Source organism: Bolinopsis microptera, chromosome 1 (assembly GCF_026151205.1).
Source record: "Bolinopsis microptera isolate Bmic1 chromosome 1, MBARI_Bmic_1.0, whole genome shotgun sequence".
Classification (NCBI taxonomy): domain Eukaryota; kingdom Metazoa; phylum Ctenophora; class Tentaculata; order Lobata; family Bolinopsidae; genus Bolinopsis; species Bolinopsis microptera.
The window spans coordinates 10783997-10809178 of record NC_087072.1 but is presented as its reverse complement, the minus strand read 5'-3'; the positions used below and the strand labels follow the sequence as shown (position 1 = coordinate 10809178).

General features: G+C 41.2%; 4 protein-coding genes across 6 annotated transcripts in view; 3 read left to right on the top strand and 1 right to left on the bottom strand.

The window, feature by feature from the left end:
* LOC134814309 (early endosome antigen 1-like) overlaps positions 1-25182 on the bottom strand; it is a 71622-nt gene that overhangs the window by 36091 nt on the left and 10349 nt on the right. Inside the window, exon 4 of the mRNA XM_063822438.1 lies at positions 24557-24695. Coding sequence (XP_063678508.1) covers positions 24557-24695 — 139 coding nt within the window. The remainder of the gene's footprint in view (positions 1-24556; positions 24696-25182) is intronic.
* Positions 7117-9937, top strand: LOC134813819 (hemicentin-1-like). The gene has a single exon (XM_063821701.1). The coding sequence runs from the start codon at positions 7383-7385 to the stop codon at positions 9372-9374; it is 1992 nt and encodes a 663-aa protein (XP_063677771.1). The 5' UTR covers positions 7117-7382; the 3' UTR covers positions 9375-9937.
* Positions 15212-25182, top strand: part of LOC134821244 (mucin-2-like) — a 91311-nt gene continuing 81340 nt past the window's right edge. For all 3 annotated transcript variants that reach the window (XM_063831967.1, XM_063831956.1, XM_063831974.1), the window contains exon 1: positions 15212-15227. The gene's annotated coding sequence lies outside the window, so the exon portion shown is untranslated. The remainder of the gene's footprint in view (positions 15228-25182) is intronic.
* LOC134820826 (hemicentin-1-like) lies at positions 16199-24328 on the top strand. Its single transcript, XM_063831811.1, has 13 exons — positions 16199-18339; positions 20016-20174; positions 20302-20449; positions 20625-20798; positions 20912-21082; positions 21247-21436; positions 21550-21871; positions 22011-22298; positions 22444-22573; positions 22738-22881; positions 23039-23173; positions 23291-23489; positions 23673-24328. Exons 1-13 carry the CDS (start codon positions 18205-18207, stop codon positions 23674-23676), a joined length of 2199 nt encoding a protein of 732 aa, XP_063687881.1. The 5' UTR covers positions 16199-18204; the 3' UTR covers positions 23677-24328.

Genomic DNA, 25182 nt, shown 5'->3' with positions numbered 1-25182 from the left:
TCTCTGTAAGTTTACGCAATTTGATACGATGGTTTGTTTTACTATTTGCTGTCTAGAGAGCTTGATTGAGTCTAGCTTAGAGCTTGATCGAGTCTAGCTTAGAGCTTGATCGAGTCTAGCTTAGAAGTTTTTAAGTTTTTACCAAAGCCTTCAGAAGTTTTCAAATTTTTAGCAGAATCGTAAAAAATACTCAGGTTTTTACCGAAGTCTTTACCAGTTGGCAAGTTTACAGTTTTCTGCATCATTCGAATATCTTGTGTTATGTCAACACATTAGTCTTCCGAAGACTGTGGATTGCGAAGACTCTTCGCAATCCACAGGAGCCCCCGCATGAATAACATGTGAAGGAAGCCGTCAAGTATTTGCTATGTAGATTGTATTTAAATATGTACCGAGTAACACTACCTTGGTGGGGGTAGTGGTGCAACATCCAGGAGGAGATGTTGTTTTTCTTATTAGAAGTAACACTTACATGTAACATGACGTTTTAGTCTGTCTTATGGCTGTTTATAAGATGACATCTCTTCTTGCACTGTACTTATTCATTGCTCATCAAAGGGAAACGTCTCTAAGTCTCGACCTTCCAGATTAGAATAAACAGCTTCGTCCGATAAATCTTGCGTACTAAATACCAATCTAACCATTTCAATAACAGTGAAATAGAGATATGTTAGTCTTTTTGTCTTTAACGAATCGTCGTGCTTGTTGTAGACAATAGCTGATTAAAACTCCCAACAGTTTGCGCTTTTAAGAACGGCCAACTTTTCATTAAATTCTTAACTATTTTGCAGAGTTCAGTTAAGTGCAATATTTTTCTACTAGTCATTTACCATGTATTGAATTGGCCACTCACGCCTCATGGTAATGGTGGTTGATGAATAATAAGATGTATCTCATAGAACGAACGAACTGGATTATGTAATAGTCATTACGTATATGCTCTAGATAGGGGGTTTCAGCCGGAGGGGGTGTTGTGTCACTAGTTGATACACTTAGTTAGCAAGGTATACCTGAGAGAGATGGTCTAATATACCCCCTTATAACTGTTCACATTGTTTTATCGAGCTGATTCAGGAAGCTCATTGTTCGAGCCCGGCCCCTTTTTGATCTGCTCTCTCCCCTCTCCCCAGGTGTACACTCTCTCTTCACGGTAGTGTGTGTTTTGTGTAGATATTGTAGAGTCTCAGCTTTCATTGCGGTTTTGTTTTAAACCGTGTAACTAGTTTTCTTGATTAGAGAATTACATGGTTCAGCGACCAGAGGCTTCACGTGATATTCCCAGATCCGACCACTTCACTCCTGCTGTATGGAAATGATTTCATTTCGTTGCATCATCAGTCATCACAAAACTTAATTTTATCCCGACCAATATCATCTCCACAACATCTTGATTGTCAGATGCACTATTACGTATATGTCTAGTTCAGTACACGATGTTTATTTTAGTGTTTTCCAGACAGCACTTGTCACTACATTTCCAACATGTACCGTGAAGTTTAAACAGTCTTGAGAGCTCTTCCGTTACAGCTGTTTTCATAAGGTCCAGGTAAATTTATCATCTTCCAGTCACCAGTGATAGGGTAACCTCACGGTGATGTTTGTTTAGAGTATTATAGGTACTTTGTGGCTAACGAGTGTATTATTTCACTCTGCTCGAGGGGTCCTTACTGGCTAAGGACGGTCGTCTTACCCGGTACCTGGTTATTGAGTCCCAGTATTATAATACCTGCATATCTGCTTTATGTTTGTTCGTTGGTGCTGTGTGGCAGTGGAGTAGACACTGTGACACTGACACTACACCGCCTTCTCTCTGTCAGGGCTATGTTTTGAAATCTCATACAAATTGCACTGCTCGTACAAATTGCACTAGTTTACATACCCATTGTCTTGTTAGTGGTATTATGACAAATACAGCCTGTTGCCGCCCTTGCTGCCCCCAGTTAGCATTGCAACATCAATTGTTACTAGGTATTATGAAACAATGGAATGTACAGAGGCCTGCTCCGCGGGGACTGTATCTCCTTAATGGAGAGCTAATGTTCTAATGCTACACACATCTCTTGAAAATGGAACTTGTCCCGTGTCGCAGTGACATCATGCGGACATTAACTTGGCAGATTCACGTGACTTTTCCGTTATTGTTAAGTGTTCGAAGATGTCGTGGGACAGTTAAAGACCTGAATCTCATTCCAGATGACAGCGACGAAATCAGTTTCTAGATTTACCGTCTCGTTGTAAAATTAACAATTTTCAAACTTTATTTGTTTAACTGTGAACGGCTTAAAATTTTGCCCAAAACTGTCAGTACAATGCATTGAGACGGCTAAGGGAGAGCTTCACATTTCCTGCCTGAACATTGTTTCAAATGCAATATGTCATCCACTCCCGTTGCCAGTGTATCACATCCCAGCGGTGAGATCACTGATTTGGTGATCTTATATGTAACTCTTGCTGTTTAATGCTGCTGTTACCTTTTAATGGCATAAAATTTGGATATTTCATCGATATAACCTCTTCGTCTGTAAGCCGGTCAAAACCCATTAGTCGTTGTAAGGCAAAATTGCATATCATTTTGATCGAACAATTAAAATATATTGAAAACCGGAATCTTTGTCATGGCTCGTAATCTTAAAAGTGGGGTTACTTTACCTTATTTGCATTGACAAAGCCCCCAGGACTCTACATTCCCCCGAGATGTACTATATCTTTGTGGCAAGAGCCCCCTAAATAGCTCCTCTCATGGGGTACCATGCGGTTGTTAATTCGTATCATTTGTAGATGTATTTTGTAGGTTGCGGTTGTTAACGTATCCTGTAACGGTTGGCCGGGTGTGGTTTAAACTCGATGTTTTGTGTATTTACTGTCTGTCAGCTGCTAGAATCTATACATATTTCTCTGGACAAATTGAGGATTGTAATAGGATTCTTTGACGTAGGTTACTACTTGATTTCTTGTCCTCAAAGAGGAATTTTGTGGAGTATTGCCCTAGGACTTCCTTGCCAAATGTAACGCTTTGCTGATCATATTTGTAATAAATGTTTGCTTGACTCAGATTAAAAATCTCTCACGAATTTCGCATGAATTCAGTAACGAAAGGTAATAAGTATAAATGGTTGATTGTATGCATGTCACTGGCAAAATAGTTTCGATTACATAGCGATGATATATTCGCACGTCAAAGAGCTGCAGTCGTTCGTTTTATAGCAAATTTCTCTCATATTTCGCTGTTGAATTGATGCCGAATGAACAGCCTGAAATGTACCTTAACCACACCATAATATGGAGTTTTTACCACACTTCCAATTGGTTCTGGCAATGATCTTAATGCTTGCAACAGTTGAACATAACGTCTCCCTCATGGCGAATAAAACTCATAATTATTCAAATAATTAGTAATTACCCGACTAATCCATCTTACCTTGCTGAACTGATTCATGGATATAAAGGCTCTCTTAGGTCCAAAATTAAGGGGAGGACAGATGCGACAAAAGACCCTTCTACCAATTATCATCAAATCGATTATACGCTCTACACACACTAGTGTTAGACACACTGTTAGTGTTGTACGTTGAGAGCGCGAATGTTGAACCTTGAGTGTGAGCCAACACACACACACACACACTAGATGTGAGAATAGTACCCTCATTGAGTTTAATATAATAAAGCTCCCAAACAATGGTTTGCTCCTGTACTGTACACGACCAATGACATAGCTCTCCTGTATTGAGACCTCCGCTAGTTTATCTAGTTGTTGTCTTGACTCTTGTAGATCTATAGCTGCTGCCTCACTTTTGTTACATTCGCTCAGTTTCATAGGTGCCTACCAGTGTGATAGTTTCCAGTTTGATACAGTAAAACCCCGATTTCCTAATTTTGTAGTTGCCAATTTGATAGTTACCAGTTTGGTAGTTACCAGTTTAATAGTTACCAGTTTGGTAGTAACCATGTCTCTGAAGGATTATCTAGTCTGAAAAGTTATTTTTGAAGGCTCGATTCCTTGTTCCTAGTCCAGCAGTAGAAGATCAACCTAAGACATGGATCTTTAAATTTCAATTTATTCCCTGGTACTGAACAAGCACAATACTCAACTACTGAGAGTTGTCAAAATCAGGTTCATTATACTCCTTTAGGTAGCACTACTCTAAATGATTCGGTTCTCGGTAGTCATGATCTCCCTCTCTCCATACACCTCAGCTGTCACTACGAGAACCAGGGAGGGAGAGAGAGCTTCTAAACGGGTGTCTCGTGTTAGCTGATATAAGAGAGCTAACGCTTCCCTCGCTCCCCCGTGTTATATTAACCCTCATGATAGATTACCCATGTTCTCGGAGAGATCGACTCTTTTTTCTTCTTCTTTGCGGGGGTAGTCACATGATTCTAATTCGGGGGGCTATTGTATAATGTGGGTATCAAGAGTGATGATACTATTGTTAGAGGGGTTATACTGGAGGTAATTACCCATCAACCTTTTAGACATGAGCCATTGCAAAGCCATGCATCTTTGACCTTGCTGTTACACCAAGTTAGACCTAAAACCCCAAGGGGGCTTCTAGCCTTGGATCAGTAAAACTTCCGATCGCTGAGAGTCCACAGTGTCCAATTCCCACAGTTACACAGCTCTTTGACTCCGGCTTTATACACTCTATCGGTAGCTCGTTGCGGGGGGCCACGTCTCTCCTAATAGCCCTGTTTAACTAAGCCCGCCACAACGGTACTCAGCAAATATACTGCCGCTTATAATCACTCTTATTCAGTGTGTATAGGCCGTTTGTTTAGCTTGTTTGTTATTTCCTCTATTTACCATCTATCTATTTATTTGCAGTGCACTATCGGCCGTTAGACTCAGTCTTTATACTTGATGTTGGCTTTGAGCTTTTGAGAAAATCGCGGTGTCTTTTCTTTGCTTGTTGAAGTCCTTACCATCTAAGAAAACTAATTAATTCAATAAAAAAGCTCCGAAGAACGTTGAAGGTTGCTGATTATCCAGCTGGGCGCTGGCGTCAACAATATGACTCATCCAAAAGCGTGGTCTGTAACATTGTCCGGTTGTATCTGATGCAATGCTTTTCTTTCATTCTTGTGTCTAATTGGGCCGAGATCCTCCCTCCCTCTACTTGGCAGTATAATAATGTGGCCGCATTGAGATGCAAATTACAGCGCGTAACCTCGCACTTTACAACGTGCCGTGTTCTCATGTCCTGTCACGAAGTTCAGAAGCTGTAGCCTGTAGTTTGATTATGCAGTGTAACTTTTGCATAGTGTACCTTACTTAGTGTTACTCAAGATCATATTTGGAACATATTTGTGGGTCCTGAAGGAAGTTGAAGTAGCGAGTTCTTAGGAATCTATAGAATGCAGGATCAGGGGCGGATTACCAGGCTCTGTGTAGAGGTACCCTGTGAAGGGACCTGTGCTCGTCTAAGCAAATCAAGTCAGCTCAGGGTTCAGGTTCCTGTGCTGGACGATTGCAAGGGTCACTCCCTGAGCACGCCCATTTCTTGTAACGTCATATTTCCCTTCTTGTAACGTCATATTTCCCTTCTTGTAACGTCATATTTCCCTTCTTGTAACGTCATATTTCCCTTCTTGATCGTCTCCCTTCTATAATGCTGACGCGATGTCTCGTATTGTTTACTATCTGCTCTTAATAGTTTCAGTAATTCTGACGGTTGTTTTGAACGACAAAGGCTCATCAAAATTCGCATTAGTGTGTAAAGAGATCTTGTGATCTTTTGTTAAAACTTGTAACACAGAAATGAGCTTTTTCTTGCACTGTACTATTCGCGGTAGGCAAGCCATTAAGCGAGTTGTTACTAAACATCCTAAAATAGTCTAATGGCTTATTGGATTTGCTGGCAGGTCTATAAATGGTACATTGGCTGATCATTTGTTTGTTTATAAGGTGTATTTAGCAAAACTATTCCGGGAATTAATTGTTATGCTTAGTGTTTACTGAACATTGTTTAGTGTTTTCGCACAAACGCCACAATGGCGACTTCGATCAGCTGTACTACTGAAATTCAAGACTACTTGAAGATTGAAATAGCTAGTTGCTTTGCTTAACTCATCACACAGTTCAATATTGGATCTAATCCCCTCTTTTTGGCGTCAAACATCTGGTTCCTTTTGCCTAAACAATAACTTGGAATTGAGTACTTTACTCTTATTGAGTACTTACCTCATTTACTAATAAGGGCCTCTATGTTATATACTATATAGTTTATCTGGTTTATATAGTCAGCACTAAATGTATTATCCCATTTCATGCCAACAGTCTCGCAGTTTGCTTAATTACATAGTCTACAACAATCTCCAAGGTCTACAGTTAGCTGCCTTGAAGGTGCCAGCGACCAGGAGCAGCTCTCAAATTCCGCACAGAAATGCTCGAATTCACTGTTCTAATGGCAATCTTATAGCTTATATATTGTTATAACTAGATCAGCGCTCCCACCACACAGTGCTTTCTGCAGTACTGTGGTGGGTACATGAGATTACTTTTACAGCCTTTCTAGTTGTAACACGTTGATGCGTGCTCGCTGCTCACTACCCCCAACACTTCAAGGAGGTGGAAGTAACAAGGCCGTTTGGTTAACGAGATTGTAGGTTGTTGACTAAATTTAATCCACTGCCCGACATATCGCATTACCAATGAAGTAGCAAGTCCAGGCTGCTGCCTAGGTTTTACCTGAAGTAGCCGATACTGTAATTAGTTAGCAGGGGTTTTAACACGCTGATTTGATAATGTGCCGATGAATGTGTGTCCTACCAGGAGTTACTCTTAAGAATGATATAGTTCATGTGTTCTCAAGTGGTCGGTTATCCTGTTGGCTTGTCCAATTTTCCCGTATTTATATTTCCCGCGCTAATCGGTCTAAAATGTTGTCAACAGCCTTTAAAGTTTATAAGATGCATGCCAGGGAGCTGATCTTTTGGAGTGAACCATCTTTTTTCTTCCTTGCTTTAGCGATTTCTAATATCCAGATTAGAGTTGGACTAAAAATAGAAATTCTCACATCCATTACATGTGTCGCCTAAAATTTATTAGATTAACTCTATACTATGTATATGCCCGAAAATGAAGTTTTTGTTTGATTAACCTCTATCCCACACAGGAAATGAAAGCGTTGGAAGTGATCACAGTTCTCCTAATCTCTGTCCATTACGTCAGTGGCGAGTCCTGTACAGGTGACTTGATATGGCAGGATAAGGCCAGTATCTGCATCGCTACCTGCACGGCTCACTTTTACCCTGACAAGGAACTCTGTCCGACCAGGACCATTGGTCGCTGTGTGTGCCCTGCAGATAAAATCAAACTGGAGGACACCAGCGATGTCTGTGTGGATCCTCTGTCGAAAGAGTGTCGGCAGGCCACAAAAAAGTACATGGATGAGCCCTCCGCCCAGTTCAAGTTCACCAAGGAACCGGAGGATCTGACGGTGATAGCCGGGGACTCAGTAACGATCAGCTGCCTAGTCTCCAACAAGTACACTATCCAGTACATCTGGTACAAGCTGGATGAGCTGCCTCAAGGAGACGGCACGGCCGAGAAGAACCTCTACATGACAGGAACTAGCGAGCTGGTTTTCAAGGAGATCACCCCGGAGGAGGCAGGCTTCTATCAGTGCAAAGCGGTCGCTTCCTCTGACTTTCTTATGATCAGTGGAGTAGGAGAGATCAGAGTGAAACACTTTACAACTAAGGATACCATCGTTACTGATGATAGAGTTACACTAAGTAACCCCTTATTTGAGATTAAATGTGCGGAGATCTACGCTGATCCAACTCCGGAGATAAAGTGGTACTTTGGAGACAAAGTGGTTGAATTCGAGAACGCCGACTATTTCATGAACAGGAACGAGAAATCTCCAGACTTCGGTTCTCTGTACATCCAGAACGTCCAGGCTGATCACGCTGGCAAGTACACCTGTAAGGGAGCCTCCTCAGAACTTGACAAAACAGTGACCCTGGCGGAGAGGACTGTCATCATCACGGGATCACAAAACACCGTCAGCGGAGCTCCTAAAGTCAAAGAAACTGCCAACTTCGGTGAAAAGAAAAAGAAGGGAGAAGAGGGAGTGATGTACTGTGCAGGGTACGGGTTCCCTGCTCCTGACATTAAGTGGTACAAAGTGGCAGCCATAGGGGAGGAGCAGCCTGAGATATCAGGGTGTACCGAGTCAAAGTGTGTCGACCAAGGAGGCAGAAGGTTGAGGATATACAACCTGCAGGACAGTGACTTTGGGGACTACCAATGTGTCGCTACCAACTCCTTCGACCACGTCACCAAGATAATAGCCATGTCAAAAGAGCCCAGCTCCTACGCAGTTAACTTTGAGAGTATCTCAGACCCCGTGAAAGTGTTACCCAACCGCTACACCAGCTTTACCCTGACATGCGAAGTGAACACATCCCAGAACCCAGAGACCTACATGGGCTGGTACCAGAACACACAAGGTATCGCAGACAAGGGAGAAAGGATCAGGATATTCAGCTCCTCGGAGAACGGAATCAGCGTCCAGAAGCTGGTGTTTGATTTCCCTACTAACGATGACCATGGTGTGTACCAGTGTCTGGCTTATAATTCCAGAACTTTCAAACAAGCCACTACGGATGTGTTTGTGTACACCAGTCAAGGGGTAGAGGACGAAGGTTACGATAACGACAGTGCATTTGCGACAGATTCCTACGATCCGAACACAGTGAAGGATTACCAGTACTTTAGCGATGCTAAGAACGCCGCTGAGGCGGACAGAACGTGTCAGGAGTGGCGAACTGACGCCCATCTTGCCACCATTCTGAACTACAAGGAGAATGATCTTGTGTTTGACATTTTGATGGCAAACAAGGACACAACGAACGAGACTAGAGCCTGGATAGGCCTGACGGACGAGACAACAGAGGGAGTTTGGAGGTGGCTGTCTGGCGAGGTGTCTGACAAGTTCAGTTTTTGGTGGAAAAACGAGCCAGATAACTCGGAGGCTGAACGAGATTACGCCTTCATGGACGCCGCCAAATCAGGACACTGGATTGGTGGGGATTTTAACCTGCAGCTACCATTTGTGTGCAAGCATTACAACGCTTCGTGCGTAGACTTGGAGACCCAACAAGAACTGGAGATCAAATTTGATAAGTACACCAAGCGTAGGCTGACCAGTAAGATCTCAGTGTACGATACTGCAAGTGTGAAGTGTGGAAGTGAGTATATTACATTGGAGTGTGCCCCCAGTGGAAAGTGGGTCCTCGCCGAGGGCAGCACATGTCCTGAGATAAACGCTGTTAAAGACAAACAAGGCGAGGCTACCACCGGCGGTGGAGTTAGGTTAACGTATCAAACTCTTACACTATTTCTTATCTTATCTTATCTATTGACGTGAAGTATATCTGTGCTGTGAATATACTGCGCGCGCGTGCTGTTTTTAATATTGGTTTTTTATCTTGATTAAATTTTGTAATTGCACGAGGATACTTAACTTGGACACCAAGCACTTGGGGACTCAGATAAAAATGTTCCGACTGAATCAGATATATCATTCAAGTTTTAAGTTTCTTATTTTATGTCAGATTCTTCAAGTTAAAAATAATTATCATTACAAAACTACTTATTTTATCTCAAGATAAACAAGCCATGGAGATTATTGTTAACTAGGAAGATTTTGTTCACCACATATGTTGTCATTGTTGGTGGTGTTTAGTTATTTGAAATAATAATACTGTTTTCGGGTAATTGCTGTAAAATTGACTGCTCAAAAATCATACTCCAATTTACTGCTCATACCAACTACATGAAAAGTTTACAGCAATAACCTTGTTAGATGTCCGACGGAAGGTGAACTCAGTTCAAACCAGAGGCCATATTTATTTTTTGTATTGAATTTGTATATAATTTACCAATATATTTGATCATTGCGAATTTTCAATTTCTTAACCAAGTTGAAAAGAGTCCCTTATTCGTTTCAAAGTGATTTGCAATCCCAAACTATACAGCACCTTGTAAATTCCCAGATAAAAATGAAAATAACCATTCTACTGTAAACGTATAAAATAAATTGCCTATAAACTACCTACCGAGTACATACCAATGTATGCTGTAGTATGCTACCAATGTTGCTAAGCCCTCTATCCTTACAAATCAGCTGGTGGAACTTATGTAGAGAATGAATACATTGAACATGTCTTCAACTGATACATATCAGGTTGCACTACCTGTATTTACAGGGCCCTCAACTGACAACAAAAAGATTGGTCGTGTCAACACTCAACAGTTATGTTTTCTACTAGTAAGCTCAAATTTTGCTCCGCTACTTTTGGACCAGTTCCTCCCTCACTGGAATATAATCCCCAAGACCAAGTTTTTAGCAATACATACGCCCTGGTTGTCGGGAGACTAAGGAGTAAAGTGGGGTTGGTAAATTATGCTTGGCAGCCGGCAGGCTGTGTGCCTGTGTAAGTTTTGCCTTTGATAAGCACGTACCGTCCGATTTGATGTCTACAGTCTAGGTTTACTTTCACGGAACATGGTAGAACAGAGGCCCCGTTTACTAGCCTCGAGCCTTGAAATATCCAAGCATAACAACAAATACGCCTCGTTAAAGCTAATTAAACAAACCAACAAGCGCCAATTGGAAACATGATCACATAACTACACATGAGCCAGTAGTGAACAGTTTGAGGTGTGTGTCACCAGCCACCTAGTTAGTTGATAGGATCAAGTTTAGGACCTGGTTATAATAATTACCTGGGGGTGCACTAATTAGTTGTGATAAAATGGTGAGCTAATTAACTGTGTTTAATATCGGTGTTCTTCGTTGCAACGGCCTTTTCACTGCCAAATATGTCGATATCATACAATACCGCCGGTTTTATGTTATTTCCTGTTCAGCGTTTACAGTTTTGATTTTTGAGATTTGGTTTAAAATTGTGCTCCTTAAGTCCTCATTGAAATGAGATAAAATATTATTTCGAAACGCTCGATAAAACAACGTAGAATTTGAGGAATGAGGACCATTCCTCCATCGGAGGAACATTACAAATCCATGTAAATTGTAAGCTTGAGTACAATAATTGTTATATCAGAGGCAACTCTACGACTTGATTAACTGATATTCACTTTTAAGAAAGTTATACTTTTATTTTCCGGGTTTCCACAATCCACATTCCTCTACTCAAAGCTAATCATCTAGCCTTGTCACCAAAAATGCATTATAACCGTGATCACAAAAGAAGACCACCTTAAAAAGGTAAGCACAAAGTATCCAGTCAGCACAAGTTACCACACCAACTATTTGTAGCAGTACTTAACACCGTTAGTGGGCCGGCACTTGATCTCGCACCTTCTAACACAAACATAAAACAAACCCCCATTACATCACTATTTGGGGAGTGATCACAGTATCACACCACCCTGATAGCAAAATGTTGTGTAATGTCCTGTGATATCATTAGTAGAGAGCCTAAATTGTTGTTCCTAGTCGAGGATTATTTTCCTGTTTCGGATAACGCACAAGCTTACACCCCGCGGTCCTTTGTTTTACCTAGTGATTCGTTTCTTCTTTTTTATGTTTCTGCGAGGTCAAATTGTGTAAGGGAGTCGATTTTATGATAACGTTTTGGTAGTTTTTAAATATTTTTAGATTAATTGTAAAACATAGATCAGATACCTTACTCGGGATTATTATGACCGGGATAAAGTGGCGGGTTTAGGGTAATTTCGCCATATTTTTCCCGAACCACATTTTCACCGGTCGTTAATAAACCCGCCGACTCAGCTTTTAGGGTTCCCAAGGGGTATGGGTGCTCATATTTTAATCGTTGTCTTATATTCACTAAAGAAGACTATTGGGACACTTGTTGTAGGTTTTTCGACTTCATTTGGCTAAAATTACAAAAAATTCACCTTTTTGCCCAATTCTTGTCATATATCCTTATTGTCAAAGTTGATTTAAATAGGCCAATTTTTAATTTCTTAGGTATTGACTATCTCTACATAATGAAATAGGACTCAAAGTAAAAGTAACAGTTAAATTAAAACTTGAATTAATTAAAACTGTCAATAACATGAATCAGTTTCATCAGTCATTTATTCATAATTCTAAACAATGTGAACGATGCATTCTTTCGAAGAAAATTATTTTCCGTCTAGTTTGATTAACCACGAGTCATTATTTCTGTCTACTTTCAACAATTATTGATAATTCGACTTGTTTCACAAGTTTTAGCAATGCAAAAATTTCTAAACTTGCTTATCTCTAATAAGGAAATTTACATCTGAGACAAAATTTTTGAATCTAAAATTGAAAGGTTGGACACCGGTAAAATGGCGACCGGGAAAATGTGGTGGGTTTTGAGCAATTTCGCCATATTTTTCCCGAACCATATTTTAACCGGTCGTTAATAAACCCGTCGTAATAATCCCGAGTAAGGTAACACATTTTCACACAAACTTCACACGTTTCCAAGGCCCAAGCAAAGATTTTCAACGTAGAATACCACTAGAACTGAAAGCAGCTTACTTTTAACTTCAAAAATTCAAATTGTCGTGTCTTCAAAATCATTAATTTGAGTTCCGTCTCTATACTAGTTTGTCATACAAGATCTCCTAATCGGAATGCTAACCCTGAGTCGGGAGACTGCGATAGCTGCTAATGCAGCATGGTGGTGCCAGACTCCGGTAATATTCCACATATCGAGCCCTCAGATCAGGTTTTCTGTAGATTAAGATTACAGGGAACAAAACCGCGTAAATCAGCGGCAATGTAGACATTCCAAATCCACAGAGAATACCTTGCATCTCATGGTCATAGTGCTTGTTGGGTGAATTCCAATTTCCAACCACTCCAGAGTAAATAGCCCATCCAATACAGAAGAAGAAGTTGCAGACGAAGTAGAGAGTGGAGATAAGGAAGAGGGTGATGGACACATGTCTGGAGGTGTTGGGTGGACCTTGAAAACCGGGCTCGTCTTCAGGAAGGTTCTTCTTTAGATACCTCACCTGAATCACCATGCAAGTCAATACAAGGATCGGTGGTATGGCCATGTTGAGGACGACGGCCACTCCGTACAGTAGAAAGTTCTTGACATGTTTACTTATAGGGAAGCATTCTCGGGAGAAACAAGATAGACTTAAGACGGTCAACAGTCCTGGCAGTTCATATCCGAATACCATGTTCTCATATTCCCTCACGTGGTTATAAGTTGACCACTTTGAAAAATATACAGCTATACAAACTGTTTCAGACACATGAAGGCACACTATCACCAGGCAAATGATCAAGGCGGCTTTCTTCAGCCTGTCTGTGCAGATCATTCTAAAAGGGTTGACTATCTTGAGCGTGAGAGTAAGAGTAAGCATGATGTTAAGAAGCTTGGAGCAGCTTATCCCCGGCAGTGCTATTACCATGTAACAGTACAGACTCTTGAAGAGAAGCTCAAGTCTGTCCTCACTACCACTCATGTCATCATCCCAGTCATGATACACCCTGAACACATAGACACTGATCACTGACACCACCATTTGTCCAAGAGCCTTGAGAATATCAGCGAGGGCAATGCCCATGTATATACAGGGCACAAACTTGGCTTTGTCATGGTAGTAGTTCACGAGTATACCAATATTTTGGATGAGGACCATGATTGAGAGGGGTATGTTGAGTGGGACCAGGTCGAATATTCCTCCTTTAAAGACAAGGGACACGTCATCTAAGTTTGAGGAGTAAGACTCGTTCATTCTCCTTCAGAGGTCTTCCTACTTTACATCGAACAAAAGCTTAATGTTTTGGCCCAATATTTGCCGGCTGAAATTGCTACCGGAATTTTGTTTCGCTGACCCTAATGATAGAGACAAAGTTGGCACAGCTAGGGTCGATAAGGTATAACCGAAGAAACAACAGTTTAGCTTGTACAAAGAGAGAATGCAGAATGTGCAGAAAGTTAGCCATGCGTAAGGTATTCTAAGTACTCAACTCAAAGATTTGTTCCTTGGATTTCCAAGTTGGAATGTAGTGTTACGATCTATTGACCCGGTAAATGTGTGTAACTGTAAAGTGTAAACCATCCCGCCTGCAGTCAGAATGTAGCGGTACTAAACCCCTGCTACTAAGACTAAGTTGCATGCCTCTCATTACACCCCTGACAATGCACTGCTCCTCCAGGGGTGACACAGTTAAACACCCTATCAAACCCAGAACCGTGTGACATTGAAGCTAGTAACCGATTTGTAAAGCAGAGTTTCTCACACGCAGCTGCTCCAAACTCCAATCTCACTTCGCACGGAACGATCACGTGTGTGACAGGTTGCCATGACAAACCATGTGCAGATCATGTGACCATCACGTGCTATAATTTCGAGAACCCGTGGTCAAATTTGGAGTGACAGGACCGGGGAAGGAGGGGAATGCACCCAGTAGATATCCAATAATTTGGTTTTGCTGGTGTGAGATATGAAGGGTACCGTGGGTAGGACCCTAATTCCACAAGCTGCATGACAAGAAGCTCCGTACTCACGTAACAGGGTTGGACAACAATCTGAGTACCTCATCAGTTGCTTATATAGAGCAGTGCTCTGTTAGTTTGTAATATGTAAGTCACCTACGTCTCAGTTGCAGTGCCCGCGATATTATTTTCATTATTTGTTTGCAGACTGCTGCGATATTTTCATTGCTATGAGAACGAAATTTTATGAATCAACTGTTCTGTTTATAAGTTTCACATTTCAGGAGTTTCTAATATACTTGAACCTCGAATTTCCTTACATTTAGTTTTATGGCGGTAAAACAGAGCGATCTACATTGTTTACACACCCCTACCCATATTATTTACTAAACAATGTTCCCCTTACCATATGACCTAACTATCAGGTTTCCGGTGTGACCGGGCCCTTTTGTACGAACCTCCAAGTCTCCTATTGTTGTTGTAAGTTTGGGAGAGTAAGTTGGTCTCTGTACAAGTCTGAAACAAACGGGTAGCTGTTGTACTGATCTATTTGTAACCGTTTGCAGTACTTGTTGTGCTGTGTGCCACTTTGGTGGCTGTTACCGGTCAGTTCTGTTCTGCATGATGAGGTGAGTCATGGTTTGTTGTTTGTTGCCACTATGTGAAGTTCAAACTTCCACGATGGATTCAAAAGTTTTACAAACAGTGTCAATTCTTCGTTTACGTTCAAAATCGTGAAGGGTTCTCTAGATAGTTTTAAACTATTTTCACAATTACAATTAAATACATTTATTGAAGATGTAACAGAAGGTATGTGTATAATGTTGATTTAGAGGGGTCCTCAACTGAACTTTCTCAAAATGTAAGTAATGTCTACTAAGTGTGTGTAAGTATACATGAATTATGCTTTAAACCCGTGTTTTCGTGCTTTGCTTATTCATTTGTTACTTAGTGTTTTTTATACTTATAGTAAAAACAAGCACTTTGCTTTTGTTACAAAGATACATTGTTTGGCAATCTGCTTTGAATTTTAACTTCGCCGCACCGTCGAATGATCAAATAATATGACCGGATATTATCGTTAATATTGAATAGTATTCGAACTCCCACTACGTGATCGAATTGTATCCTATCGTTATTGCATGTTACCGTAAAACACGGTGTCACGTGGCAGTAACAAGACAACACCCCTTAATCAGCTGAGATGGTGACGTAGTTTTACAAGAGTGATCTTGCTCGAAATGGGTCCACCTTTTTTAATTTTCATATCACTTTTTCTGTTGGTTCTCTTTTACTTGATAACTTATTCTTAATTTAGTTTCGTAAGAAAGTTAGGAGGTGTTTAGTGTTGCAGAGCACCTATTCTACCTTGTGAAATGTCTCGGTTTTGGAGCTTAGGGTTAATGTCATTGTTGATGAGGTTTTGTTTACGAATATGTCAAGTTATATTCTGTTTTGTATCTGATGGTACTGTGTTCCCTGCCTAGGAGACATATCCCTCTCACAGACACACGCCCACGTGCTTATTTTTCTGGCATTCTCATTGGTTGTTTATCACCACGTGATCCGTCTTCTCGTCCTCTTATTGGCTAATCTGTGTCACGTGGTGGGCTGATCTGCCAGCTGATTGGTTGCTGGTCTGAAAGCAGATAAGCTGTCACATGCGCGGCGGGAGATGGTAATGTTTATCGTGCCCGAGTCAATTTTTTCCGGTTTGATGTAGCCCCTCTATTAAGGGTACATACGTGTTAGCCTTGCTATGGGGGCACAACTTCATACCTCGCTTGTACTCGAGCATTTCTTCCATACGTTTTACAATTCCCGTTTGCTTTTCTCCTTTTCATAACACATTTTATGCACATCTGTGAAGGAGTCCACTATCTGAGCGACCTTCCTGAACCCGAACTACTGTTACTCAATTACCACAACTACATACTGTGCGAATTGTAGTGCGGCCAGAACTTCGTTATCATAAGAACTTACCGTTTTTATAAATGGTATTCATAGAAATGATTCACTTTATCATAATGCAGACTGCAGACACACTAGTTTGCTTGTATACTTTCGAGATTTGGTGATGAGGTTGGCGGCGAACATTTGTGGTGTAGGAAATACAGCAGTGTTGCGGCAGATAGCAATAACCACTAGTAGAACTACTAGTAGTACAATGCGATGATTCGTGCGTAGAACTCTTTTTCACAATTTATTTCACTACTTTGTCCGTATCCAGTATCCGCTATATTTCTTTGTTTTTATTCATTTTATTTCTTTGTTCATGTTGACTATCGAGAATTACTTTGATTGGAAGTGATGATTTTTAGCAGCTAAGTGTCTGCTACTCCGTTCTTCTCTTCTATAGGGTAATACCTGATAACTCATGCTAGTCTCGAGTAGGTCAGTTGATTACTCATCAACCCTCCATTATCTAAACATGGTGCACTGAGAAGCCCTCTGAAGCTCCTCCTGTAGGCAGATATACATGAACATACCTACCTTTTCATATGAAGAAGACCAAATAGCACAATCAAATCAGGCTGGCTAAGTGCACTACTGTTATCAGAGTGGATACGTTTACCAAACTCTCGAACTTTACCATCTAGGTATAATATCCTCATTGCTCTGTAACAACACCTCTATCTTTTTCCCATTAGTAGAGATAAGCATTACTGTCAGCATGCTTCTCACTATTTGCTTAAAAGACTCTGAACGTTAAGGTTTTGTCAATAACACCATCTGTTTGAACTTGGGTCATTGTTAGATATGATTATGTGTGATATGAACATTCTCGTCAATGACTTCCCCGCAATTTTTGAATCAAATTACCAATTGACGCAATCCCCAAGCCATGCAAACAGACAGAGCTGAGCGGATGTCAACTGATTCGTGGAGTCCCATTAGCATGCAATATGTTTTACAGAACAAGTATCGATATGAGACGATGATTCTGTGTGCTGATTGGCTGAGAGCAATCATATGTAGCTTTTTGCAGGGTGTGATTGGTTGGATTGTAAGCTTTTATTTTACAGCCAATATCAGCCTATAAATGGGATTAATAGCTTTAGGAGCCGTAATAACCTTTGTCTCGCTGGAGGAATGAGTTATATGAAATTTAAGCTATGAATTTCGTAAAACTATTCATTATGTAAAACTATCGTAATTTTCTACACCTTAAACCGTCAAGCTGCATATTCTCACACCCCCTAAATCATTAACCATATTTACAAAACATTTAACTGCTTTTCAATAACTTAACCAGCTATATACGTATGTTACAAATATATTTGAGACACAAAAACACCCAGACATGGTGGACTATGCTGGACACTGATCTGACAGGTCTCGATATGTCCGATAATAGGCCCAGTGTCAGCCTACATACCATATTTTAGGACCAAAATGAAGGGGGACGTTAATATTTTACAATTATCCTCGCTTTACTTTCCTGTGAGCGTGAGGCAAGAAGCGCATGCAATATTGGTGGCATAAAGGCTCAATTATTATAGCTAAATAGTACGCTGATTTAACCTTATAAAGCTTTAAGGTCAACTGAAAACCATAGCGTATTGCTTTCTTTTGAAGTTTGATTTCTGTTGCAGCTGAACGATTTAAGGATTTATGTTTGCGCTTGAAACTCCCAACACCTTATCGTGAATTTGTCACGCACATATTTTGTTTTAAAGTAAATGTTACATCCGGTGTTTGGTAAACCTCTTAATAATAACCTTTCGTTTTTACCCAACTCACCTGGACTAACAATATCCTATTTGATATAGCAGGATGATACTCCGAGGTACCGTGCTCCTACTTATCCTGTCCACAGTACAGTGTAACAGTTACTGTTCGGGTGATATGCAGTGGGAAGAGGACGCTCCTATATGTATTTCTACCTGTCCTCAGAGATTTTACTATCAGGTAAGAGCAGAAGTGTAGATGGAGTAGGCTGTGCCATGTGACCACCTTTAGTTTTTGATGTTTATAGACTAATAGAGCCCCAAAAGTGTAGCACAATTCCGTTTAAATCAAGGTTGTTTGCTGCAAAATTTATGAACTATAAATATTTTTCGAGTCCAATGAAAATGTAATTTCTTTATCCCTGCGGGAAGTTGGTCGTTTAGCTCCGGACAGTCTATGCAACGTCTATGCAACGTCCGTGCAACAACAAAAGAACCGTCTATGCAACGTCTATGCAACGTCCCTGCACAATGAACACTCTATGCACACTCCCTGCACGGTCAGTCTATGCAACGTCTATGCAACGTCTATGCAACGTCTATGCAACGTCCCTGCACAGTACCATATGAACACCGGCTACTAGCCGGCTACTAGCCGGCTAGTAGCCACTTTTGTAATAACAGCTCCTCAACTTCACATTAACAACCGGCTACTAACCGGCACTTGAAAAGTGGTCACTAGCCGGCTACTAACCGGCTACTAGCCGGCTAGTGACCACAAAGTGGCTACTAACCGGCTACTAAGCGGTCACTAACCGGTCACTAGCCGGCTCTAAAGCAGACCTATTAGTAGCCGGTTCTAAACCGCCTACTAGCCGGCACTTGAAAAGCGGTCACTCGCCGGCTACTAACCGGCTACTAACCGGCTAGTAACCAACAAGTGGCTACTAACCGGCTACTAACCGGTCACTAGCCGGCTATTAGCCGAGCTCTAAAGCAGACCTACTAGTAGCCGGTTCCAAACCGGCTACTAGCCGGCACTTAGAAAGCGGTCACTAGCCGGCTATTAACCGGCTACTAACCTTCTAGTTCCGGTTTGGAACTAGAAGGTCCGCTTTAGAGCCGGCTAGTGACCGGTTAGTAGCCACTTGGTGGTTACTAGCCGGTTAGTAGCCGGTTAGGTTACTAGCCGGTTAGTAGCCGGTTAGTAGCCGGCTAGCGACCGCTTTTCGAGTGCCGGCTAGTAGGTCCGCTTAAGAGCCGGCTAGTGACCGGTTAGTAGCCGGTTAGTAGCCACTTGGTGGTTACTAGCCGGTTAGTAGCCGGTTAGTAGCCGGCTAGTGACCGCTTTCTAAGTGCCGGCTAGTAGCCGGTTTGGAACCGGCTACTAGTAGGTCTGCTTTAGAGCTCGGCTAATAGCCGGCTAGTGACCGCTTAGTAGCCGGTTAGTAGCCACTTTGTGGTCACTAGCCGGCTAGTAGTGACCACTTTTCAAGTGCCGGTTAGTAGCCGGTTGTTAATGTGAAGTTGAGGAGCTGTTATTACAAAAGTGGCTACTAGCCGGCTAGTAGCCGGCTAGTAGCCGGTGTTCATATGGTACTGTGCAGGGACGTTGCATAGACGTTGCATAGACGTTGCATAGACGTTGCATAGACTGACCGTGCAGGGAGTGTGCATAGAGTGTTCATTGTGCAGGGACGTTGCATAGACGTTGCATAGACGTTGCAAAGACGGTTCTTTTGTTGTTGCATGGACGTTGCATAGACGTTGCATAGACTGTCCGGAGCTAAACGACCAAGTTGCCATCCCTGCCTCATTTACGTACCTCATACAAATCCTGAAGCAGTACAAGCAGTAACTGATTTAGCCTAGATGCTAACCCTTTAAAAGCCCCATGTCTGAAACCCCCTCTTTCAGGAGTGTCCGAGCAGGACGATAAGTAGATGTGTGTGTCCCCGGGACAGACCCGTCCTGAAACGGGAACATGAGACTGTGTGTGTTACAGCTAACAGTTGCGAGGAACCTGACTGGTTTAAACTTGGCCCTGCTGCGCTCAGGAACTTTAAATTCTCTACGGTGAGCTCCATGGCAGAAGGAGGTTTATATGATTGGATTAGATCTTAATCATAAATATGTCAGCGGTGAAGTTCATTATTCTTACAGCTTACACCTGGACATTTTTTCACAGTTTCTCTTAACACAGGAGCCGAAGAACCAGGTAATAACAGCTGGACGGTCCTTGACTCTGTCGTGTTTCGTAAGTGCGGAGAAGCCGGTCCAGTACTACTGGTACAAGATGTCCACTCTCCCCTCCGGGGACATGACTAGTGATGATAACTTATATCTCGCAGGTTCGTTTATCTTGGTTTAGATATCACGGACTCAACAATACCGAATAATTGCCGCTCAGAACTGACAAAAAAATTGTAAATATCTGGTACCCACTTCAAAATAATATTAAAGCTTGTCATAATTTGCATCTTTAGAATATCCGTAGCACTCAACTCCTCTCTCTCTCTTCCCAAGGTTCAACGAGTATCTCAATATCGAATATCAAAGTATCAGATGCTGGCTACTACCAATGTAAAGCTAGGTCCCAGGACGGGTACTCTTTGTTGAGTAGAGTCAGCGAGGTCCTAGTCAAACACACCAGCTTCGACTCCACTGTCACCTCCTCGGATGGTGTCGTCACCAACAAAGGTGGGATATTTATCACTATTTCACTTTAAGAGCAGAACCATCATGATGATTTTGAGTTCAAAGAAATGTATCCCGTCATGATAACTTCAGAAGAACTAATCCATGTTCCTCAGCTCGAGCTATACTGAAGTGTAACAAGGCAAGTGCTTCATATCCACCTGCACAGATACAGTGGACTAAAGATGGGAACAGCATCAGTGAAGCTGACGTCTTCATGAACAGTAAAGTTGGACAAGGCAACTTCGGGGATCTCTACATTCTGAACGTGAAGGAGAACCATGCAGGTATTATTACTGAAGTAATGTCTCTTGTGATCATAACTAAGCCTATTAAAACTTCTTTCGATTCACTTAGAAAAGTCTCATAAACACACCTAGAAACGAGAATTTAAACTTGTCTGGAGCAATACAATCATACCTAAAAAGGTAAAACATTCAACCATCCTCAGGTGTATATAAATGCATTGCAATAGTGAACGACCCTGATGTTGGAGGAACCTTTGTTCTCTCCCAGATTACTTTCAAGATAAGAGGGTCACAGAACCAAGTCAGTGCTTCACCAGTAGCTTTGGAGGATGCTAGTTATGGTGATAAGGTCAAGTTAGGAGAGGACGCCACACTCTATTGCGGAGCTTACGGGTATGTCTCCGAAAATGAATCATACAACCGAATATTTCATTAATTATAATGTCGGATCATATCTCTTTAACTTATAAAACGATATCCATTGGTTTTAAACATCCCTTCCCCAGGTACCCACCAGCAGAATACACATGGGCTAAAGCAGCTTCTATCCAACAAGCCTCCAGTATCACCGGCTGTGGAGAGAAGACTTGTGTCGAGGACTATGGTCGGAGACTGGTCATAACAAATGTGGAAGAGAGTGACTTTGGGGGGTATTTCTGTCAGGTCAGGAACTCTGCTGGACTCAACTCTCTGGTGCTAACCTTGGAGGAGGAACCTAAAAGTTACGAGATCAACTTTAAGGGCATCACACCATCGTACACTATCACTCCTAACAGATATGATACCTTCAACCTGACCTGTGCTGTAGATATCATCTCCACTGATGCGGTAAGTTCTTTCTTTTTGGTAATTTTAACATTTACCCAATATTCTAAAATTTGAACCCAATTCGACGTTTCCAGCTTGTCTTTACCCGTAAAGTACACTGATACAGCCACTTAAAATGTTAAAACCCTGGCTCCCTCAGGTGTACATTGGCTGGTACAAGGACGGTAAAAGTGTGTCAGGTAGCAACAGGATCTACACAGAGGATGTGGTCACCACTGAATCCAGGATCCGGAAGCTTGTCTTCAAGTATCCTACTGATGGGGATCCGGGTCTATACCAGTGCCTGGCGTACAATTCCAAGGAGTTTGTCCAGGCTAGTACAGATGTGGTCATCAAGAGGTATGAGGAAGATAGTGATGAGGTTAACACAGAGTTATGGGAACCTGATGCTCCCTTCGAGTTGAAGTTGTTCAAGGAAAAGAAAGGGGTAGGTGAAACCATTCAATTTGACAAAATACTCTGCTCACCAAAGAATTTGAAAAAAACTGAGTTATGATAAGGAACAAACACTATGATTATTGATTATCTATGATTATTAAGACCTTACGATCACACCGTTCTTCTCTCCCCAGATCCAGGATGCTCATGCGGCCTGTCAAGCTTGGAAGCCTGGTGCTCAGCTAGTATCCATACTGGACAATAAACAAAACGACCGGGTCTTCAGACTTTTACAGAATAACACCATCGAAAAAGCTTGGATAGGTAAGGAAAACATGTTACTTCAGAGTGACGCATCAGACATGGCATATCCAGAATATTTCTGAACAAAAAAGAATATTGTGGTCGAATAAAACTTTTTACTTTTGGAAGCTCCTCGTCATGATATCACAAGATAGAAACAAGTAGCCTAACCATGCCACCCACAGGATTAACGGACGAGAGCAAGGAGGGAAAGTGGCAGTGGTTCACCTTGGAAGAGTCTACCAGGTTCAGCAACTGGAAACAGGACGAACCGGACAATGAGGGCAAAACTGGCAGTGACTACGCTGTGATGGACGTCGCTAAAGCTGGTTAGTTTTAACAGCAGTAGATGTACAATATGTGACCAGTTCAAGATTCAATCGATTAAAACATCCTGTTATTCACGAAATGCCACGTCAAATTGTCATTTGTTCTCATTGATTCTTATCAATGACGTAAGTAGGTTAATATCCCACTCTATTAAAGGAAAGTGGGAGGATATGACGAATACGGACAGCACGTTCCCGTACGTGTGCAAGTATTACAACGCGTCCTGCCCTCTCCTGGACCAGGACGAGGAATTTAAAGAGTACCCTGTTGCCTTCTACACTAAGAAAGCAGGTAATAATCATGTTGTAGGATTTCTAATGTTATCTAGAACCTTCGATAAAAGATCGAAAATTCGAAAAAAACTACTTTTCTAAATTTTGCCCAACAAATAACTACTTTATATCCCAGGTTCTATAGGAGTGTTTGACACGGCTACAGTATCGTGCAAGTCAGGCCAGACAGTGACACTGGTGTGTTCCCCCAGTGGGAAGTGGCAGTTCAGTCAGCCGACCGAGTGCGAGCCACAGGCTGCTATCGGCGCTGCCGGCTCCTGCGCTCATTGGAGTATCAGTTTAATATTCATCTCTTATCTTCTAGCTGTTATGAGGTGAAGATTCATGTGTTTTGATATCTAATTTTAATGCAAATAATTACGAATTTCTTTATATATTGTTATATATATAATATTTCAGTTTTTATTACGCTTTCTAATCTTCCTTCAATCGCTTGGAATATCAGACAACAATTTCGGAGTAACCAAATTTCAAATTAACCGAACATGTATTTTCAGGTAATAAAAATAGTCAAAAAGTAGACATATCAGACAGAGCAAGTGAGCTTAACAAAAAATCAGAAATCAGAAGAAATCGAATGCAAAGATCAGAGCACAAAACGTTCAGAACGACGACTGTTCATTTGGGCACAAGATGGTCCAGATTTTACTGATTGGTAATTTCAGTCGAGCATTCCTGGATTGATGCATTATTTCTAGGGCACAAGACGGACAAACTGGATTGATAATATTGTGGTTACTTTACTTGTATTTATTTTTATTGTTGTTAATGGAAATTACTAACATTTTTACAGAGAAATTATTTCATTAGGAATGTAGAGGTTAAATTCTAGCAAGATCTAGGCTGCTTTTTGTTGTTTTATTTTGATATACACGTTTTTATCGTTATGTAGAACATCAATCATAAGAATATTGCAAAGTATAATGCTATATATACAGGTCGAGCGGCAAAGGTTTTTAAGGAAGTAATACATATCATATTTGTTTTGCCAGAAAGGACTGCTCAAGAATTTTTTCAACACGAACGATCAGCAGTCAATCCATTATCGCTTGAAAATTCAATTGTATCAGAAGTATTTTGTTTTGTGTAAATTATGCTGAACGCTCCCCAATTGATAATTTATTTTGAATATTAAATTTTTTTGTATCGTTAAGTGGTTGTGTTTTATTTATTGTAATAATCCTTTATCTAACGTTAGAAATACATTATCAAGAAATGAAGGAAAGCTTTCCGGTCAAAATGAATGTTATAAGTTGAAAGTTTGCCCATTTGATTACACGAAAGCAAAAAGCAGCTCAAATTACCTCAAAGCAAGGTCGTGCTGTCATACTTCATATAATACCACGTACCAAATAACTATAGTGAATAGAAAACCACATACCTGCAGAATATCTTGCGTTTCTTGAAGATAGTCATGAGTTGTTTGTTGTCGGAACCGATGTCAGCTTCACAGGAGGCACATCTTCCACACCGGCACTCCTTCTTCAGCTCGCAGCACTTGGCACAACTATCTGACATGTCTGGGACAGTTAGAGCGGTTAATTAACACTTTATTGTGATTTGTTTGTATAGAACATGTAACTTTGAGGTATTGAAGTCTGGTCCGGAAACGGCTCAGAAATTTACACACAACACTTCTCACGTAAATACTAGCCGATTCAAAGATAAACTAGCGCGCGCAAATAAATGAAATTGAAATGCAAGAACGATGCCAAACTTTGTTCAATAAACTTTGATTCGACTGTCACGCGTTCCATCACATTTTCTTATCACGACAAATTCTTGTGATCATATTCATCAATCAAACACACATTCTAGTTAACAATCAACCATGAAGGGAAGATGATACTGATAAATCATCAGATATCTATATGTAGCAAACAAAAGAGATTGAAAGATGAGGCTCGGCTGACTGAGTATAACGTTAATTTGTTAGTCTGAGACGGTATCATGTTTCCAGATAAGAGAATTTACGTGCCATCTGTGGACGAAAAGTCATGTACTGTG

Bases quoted from the DNA above. Each gene is read 5' to 3' on its own strand.
- LOC134813819 (XM_063821701.1), top strand. From the start codon at position 7,383: ATGGATGAGCCCTCCGCCCAGTTCAAGTTCACCAAGGAACCGGAGGAT.
- LOC134820826 (XM_063831811.1), top strand. From the start codon at position 18,205: ATGATACTCCGAGGTACCGTGCTCCTACTTATCCTGTCCACAGTACAG. The intron at 18,340-20,015 runs GTAAGAGCAGAA...CCCCTCTTTCAG, and splicing joins CTCAGAGATTTTACTATCAG to GAGTGTCCGAGCAGGACGAT. The intron at 22,882-23,038 runs GTTAGTTTTAAC...ACTCTATTAAAG, and splicing joins GATGGACGTCGCTAAAGCTG to GAAAGTGGGAGGATATGACG.